The sequence below is a fragment of the Plecotus auritus genome (assembly GCF_963455305.1).
Source record: "Plecotus auritus genome assembly, chromosome: 9".
Taxonomy (NCBI): Eukaryota; Metazoa; Chordata; class Mammalia; order Chiroptera; family Vespertilionidae; genus Plecotus; species Plecotus auritus.
Genome location: NC_137783.1, coordinates 116,067,439 through 116,070,738, shown reverse-complemented (window position 1 = coordinate 116,070,738; position 3,300 = coordinate 116,067,439). Strand labels below are relative to the sequence as shown.

General features: G+C 38.1%; 1 protein-coding gene across 1 annotated transcript; it reads left to right on the top strand.

The window, feature by feature from the left end:
• Window positions 1–2,097: 2,097 nt before the first annotated feature.
• On the top strand, window positions 2,098–3,042 carry LOC308234203 (olfactory receptor 10A3-like; the record flags this gene model as incomplete). Its single annotated transcript, XM_080641630.1, has 1 exon — window positions 2,098–3,042. One exon carries the CDS (start codon window positions 2,098–2,100, stop codon window positions 3,040–3,042), a length of 945 nt encoding a protein of 314 aa, XP_080497756.1.
• Window positions 3,043–3,300: the final 258 nt, after the last annotated feature.

The following is a 3,300-nucleotide window of genomic DNA, read 5'->3' as shown; positions in this document are numbered from 1 at the left end:
TATTTTTAAATCCTCAGCCTAGGATACATTTTTTATTGATCTTAGAGAAGGTGGGGGAGAGAAACATCCATCAGTTGCCTCCTATATGTGCCCCCACCGGGAATCGAACCCACAACCTTTTGGTGTATGAGATAACATTCCAACTGAGCCACCTGGCAGGGACTAAAAATCTATCCGCTTTAAAATATTTGCAGCTGAAACCTGTTATTCTTTTTTCCCACTAGAAATGGGGTTAAACTGTTTGATCCTGTGACTACATTTTACTAATTTTAGATAATGTTTTTCTATCCAAATATAATTATTATGGTTAATACAGACATTTAATTTTAGTGGATGATTATGGTCAAACACAGAAATAAATCAACTTATCTTCTGTCTGCTAATGTCCTACTGACAATGTTAAATGACTTCAGCTTACTTTGTCCTCACTGTGTTCTCCTGGGTTTCTTGTCTCCCACAGTGTATTTGCTGGTTTTCAAAACATCACATAAGGGAGATAGGCCTCTATTGTAATAATAAGGTGTCAACAAATACCTCTGGCCTGATCAAGTCACCCCTCCTTTCACATTTCTCCTTCCACCTAATATAACTTCCACCAGTGACATCCTATGATTATGGTTGTTCACTCTTCCTCCCCATTCAGAATTAATCTGACCCTCATTGAAATGTCTAAAGCACTTATTATTACTTCTGCTTCCCAAAAATTTGTGTGCTGGTTTCACTTTTTAAGACACTCTATTCCTTAAAGGTATAGTGGATTTTTTAAAAGAAGTTCTCATTGAAGGGTATTTTCCCATTGATTTTTAGAGAGAGTGGAAGGGAGGGAAGCGGGAAACATCGATGTGAGAGAGACACATTGATTGGTTGGTTGCCTCCCATATGAACCCTGACTGGGGCCTGGCATCCAACCTGCAACCCAGGTATGAGCCCTAGAGTGGGAATTGAACCCAAGACCCTTCCGTGTGGGCTGATGCTCTAACCATTGAGCAAGACCAGTCAGGGCAAAGTAGAGTGGATTTTCCTCATTTTTTATTCCTTACTCATCAAATATTGGTTTAGCATTTATTATGGGCCAGGGACTGTTTTAGACATTGTGAGTAAAGCAAAGAACAAAAGAAAATATTTAAATCCTGGACTTTATATTATAGTGAGAGAGTTAGATTTACATAATTTATGAAATGTACATATATTTACTAGTATATGTATAATGTCAGTTGGTAATAATGAAGAAAAATAGAGCAAGGTATAATGGGAAGAGTTAGAGAGTACTGAAGTCAGGGTGGAATGCTAATTTATGTAGGGTTTCCAGCTCTTTGTGGAGTTGTGGGATCAAATGTGTACCTGAAATTACTGAGCCTAGAAAATGTTAGTTGCTAAAGCAGTGTTTGTTGAATAATTAATGATTAAATTAAGTTCTTGATGAGAAGGTGAATAGGAGGAGAGAGAAAAGAGAGGGAGAGAATGGAAACATTTAAATTAGTTTCAGAATGACCAAAATTGGACTTTTCTTACAACCCCACTTTGTGTGTTCTTGCTTTGCCTTTATATGTAATCAAATCATGTACATGATTGATATTTGAACAGGACACATATTGGTTATAAATATAAAATAACTTTGCTGTAACCTTGAATTAGTAAGTTGTCATAAACATTTTGTGGGTATCTTTTCCCACTTGTCTACTTTTAATACTTTTAAAAAATTTCATATTATTTAAAATTGAGAAAAATAAATGACACTGGTAGCAATGGCATGGGAGTGGAACCCAAATTATAAAACATTTGTTTGTTTTAAGGTTGTGTTTAATTTTCAAACCACATAATGTAAAAGTTGCAAAAGAACTTTGATATGTTTTGTACTTTACAGACAAGGTTTCTGAGCCAGAATTCTTCACTTCCTCCTTTTTATTTGAAAGATTCATTAATCTGAGTAATTGGCCATTCTCCAAAACTGCCAAACTGAATGCCTTCAGGATGGATTCCTTTTTACATCATCTGCCAAGAATATCTGGGTGAATGCAGACACAGACACAGCTATTGGATGGTGACTTCATACTCATATACCATGTCCATAAAAACAAGGTATGCTATACTACTGACATGAAAAGGCAGAATCAAAGCTCTGTGGTTGAATTCATCCTCTTGGGCTTCTCTAATTTTCCTGAGCTCCAACAGCAGCTCTTTGGGGTTTTCTTGATTATTTACCTGGCGACCCTGATAGGAAATGTCATCATCATAGTCATCATCTCCCTGGAACAGAGCCTCCATGTTCCCATGTACCTGTTCCTCCTGAACTTGTCTGTGGTGGATGTGAGTTTCAGTGCAGTCATAATGCCTCAAATGCTGGTGGTTCTCTCCACTGAGAAAACGTCAATTTCGTTTGTGAGTTGTTTTGCACAGATGTATTTCATTCTTTTCTTTGGTGGGGCTGAATGCTTTCTCCTGGGGGCAATGGCTTATGACAGATTTGCTGCAATCTGCCATCCTCTGAGCTACCCAATGCTTATGAACAAAAGGGTTTTCATGAAATTAGTAATGTTCTCATGGGTCTCAGGGGTCATGGTGGCTACTGTGCAGACTACGTGGGTCTTTAGTTTTCCCTTTTGTGGCCCCAGTGAAATCAACCATATCTCTTGTGAGACGCCCCCAGTGCTGGAGCTTGTATGTGCAGACACCTTTTTGTTTAAAATCTACGCATTCACTGGCACCATTTTGATCATCATGGTTCCTTTCTTGTTGATACTCTTATCTTACATTCGAATCCTCTTTGCCATCCTGAAGATGCCATCAACCACTGGGAGGCAAAAGGCCTTTTCCACCTGTGCCTCCCATCTCACGTCTGTCACCCTCTTCTATGGCACAGCCAGTATGACTTACTTACAACCCAAATCAGGCTACTCCCCAGAAACCAAGAAACTGATGTCATTGGCTTACTCACTTCTCACGCCTCTGCTGAATCCACTGATCTACACCTTGCGAAACAGTGAGATGAAAAGAGCTTTGATGAAATTCTGGCAAAGAAAAGTAGATTTGCACACATTCTGACTGTGCTGGGAAGCCACGTGATATTTGGTCATTGTCTGAACTCTTTTAAATTTAATAAATGCTGGAAATAATTTGCATTTTCTTGGTATGAGTATGCTTACCTTTTTGAGTTCTACAAATATGCTAATACATGAGGGGTATCTATATACACATTATTTTCATAGATGCATTTATTCCTTGATATTCAGTATAATACAGTTTCTTCAAAAAATTGTTTATCGGAGGCCATACCAGTGTTTGTTAGAATTTTTTTCCTTT